Source organism: Oxyura jamaicensis, unplaced genomic scaffold (assembly GCF_011077185.1).
Source record: "Oxyura jamaicensis isolate SHBP4307 breed ruddy duck unplaced genomic scaffold, BPBGC_Ojam_1.0 oxyUn_random_OJ65609, whole genome shotgun sequence".
Lineage (NCBI taxonomy): Eukaryota > Metazoa > Chordata > Aves > Anseriformes > Anatidae > Oxyura > Oxyura jamaicensis.
Window position 1 is genome coordinate 1 of NW_023307897.1, and position 1,886 is coordinate 1,886.

Here is a 1,886-nt window from a genome sequence, read left to right on the forward strand (position 1 = left end):
ACACGGGGGGGACGTACCCACGTACATGATGGTGCCCCGCCGGCAGGGCTGCCCCGGCACCCGCACCTGGCAGCGGGCGCCCACCGGGAGCGCGGCCGCCAGCGCCGCCTCCTGCGCCCGCCGCTGCTCCTGCTCGGCCGCCTGGCGCCGCGCCGCCGCCTCGTCGTAGCGGCCCCACTGCCGCTGCTTCAGGAAGGCGCGCAGGGACTCTGCGGGGACAGCGGGGACGTGGCACCCCGGGGGGACGCGCCACCCCCCGGGGGACGAAGACGGAGCGGGACCGGGGGCAGCTGGCGTGGGGCCGGGGGCACGAGGGGGCCGGGGCGAGTGAGGCGGGAAGGAAGGGGCAACGGGCACCGTGGGGAGGGGCGTGGGGCCCCCCGTGGGGTGGTGGCACGTGGGGACGGTGGCCTGGAAGGGGGCAGGGGGCGTCCCCGGGGCCGCGCGCTCACCTGGCCGCTTGTCGTAGTCGCTCTCGGGCATCTCGTACTTCTGCACCTGCGACACGTCCTCGTACTCCCCGATGCGCGCCCCGCTGCGGTCGATCACCTGCGGGGCCCCGTCACTGCGGGGTCCCACCGCGGGGGTCCCGTTTTGGGGTGGGAAAAGGGGGAAAAGGGGAGGGGGGGGGGGGGGGGAAAGGGGGCTGCAGCACTTCAGAGCCCGGTTTTGGGGTGAGAAAGGGGGAAAGTGGGGTTTCCCGGAGGGGGCGTCTGAGGTGTGGGAGGGGACTGGGGGCGTCTTCCACGCGGGTGCGGTTACTGGGACCCCCATTTGGGGGTGAGAACGGGGGGGGGGGGAGGAGTTGGGAAAGGGGCGGCAGCGCCTCAGAGCCCGATTTGGGGTAAAAAAGGGGGAAAGCAGCGGTGGGGACTGGGGTGGGGACCTTCCATGCAGGTGCCGTTACGGGGACCACAGCTTGGGGTGAGAACGGGGGAAAAAGGGGTTGGGGTGGGGAAAGGGGGCGGCAGCGCTGCAGAGCCCCCTTTTGGGGCGAAAAAAGGGGGAAAGCGGGGAACTCCGAGGAGGGGACCCACGTGCACTCGGCAGCCGTCGGCCACGGGGTAGGAGCCCAGCAGGGCCTCGTCGCAGTCCAGGCGCCCCAGCAGCTCCTCGGCGGGGCCGTACAGCTCCAGCTCCATGCACGACGCCGGGCTGCCCACCACCAGCTCCAGCTTGCACTGCGGGGGACGAAGGCGCTGCGGGACCGGGGACGGGGACCGGGGATCGGGGACCGGGGATCGGGGACCGGGGATCGGGGACCGGGGATCGGGGACCGGGGATCGGGGACCCGGGCCGGGTTTGGGGCAGCGCTCCCGTCACGGACCCGGTCCCGTCACGGACCCGTTCCTGTCACGGACCCCACGGTCCTGTCACGGACCCCAGGGTCCCGTCACGGACCCCGGGCCAGGCCCCGTGACGGGCCGCCGAGGCCTGGTCCCGGTACCTTGAACTCGGCGATGGTGAGCCCGGTGCCGTAGCGCTTGTGGGCGCGGAAGGCGTTCAGGCTGCTGCTCACCGCCAGCGACACCGCCCCGGGCCCAGCCCCGAGCCCCGGGCCCGGCCCCGGCCCCGCCGCCGTCATGGTGCGGCCCCGCCGCCGCCGCCGCCGCCGCTTCTGGAAGCTTCCGCCCGCCCCCCGCGCCGCTCCGCCAATCCCGCGCCGCGGCCCGCCCACCGGGACGGGGGGCGGCCAATGGGAGAGGGGCGCTAGGGGGTCGGCCAATGGGAAGCGAGGAGGAGGGCGGGGCCGGGCGGGGCGCGGGAGGGGCGGGGCGGGAATGCACCGGGTGCTGCAGGGAATGCACTGGGTGCTGCAGGGAATGCACCGGGTGCTGCAGGGAATGCACCGGGTGCTGCAGGGCAATGCACCGGGTGCTGCAGGG

The 1,886-nt window shown here is 74.6% G+C and overlaps 1 protein-coding gene across 1 annotated transcript; it reads right to left on the reverse strand.

Moving 5' to 3' along the window:
* Nucleotides 1–11: 11 nt before the first annotated feature.
* TBCB (tubulin folding cofactor B) lies at nt 12–1,637 on the reverse strand (the record flags this gene model as incomplete). Its single annotated transcript, XM_035313677.1, has 4 exons — nt 1,448–1,637; nt 1,038–1,181; nt 453–549; nt 12–209 (listed from the first exon to the last, which is right to left on the reverse strand). Coding segments are annotated over exons 1-4 (577 nt in total), but the record flags the coding sequence as incomplete, so codon positions are not given.
* Nucleotides 1,638–1,886: the final 249 nt, after the last annotated feature.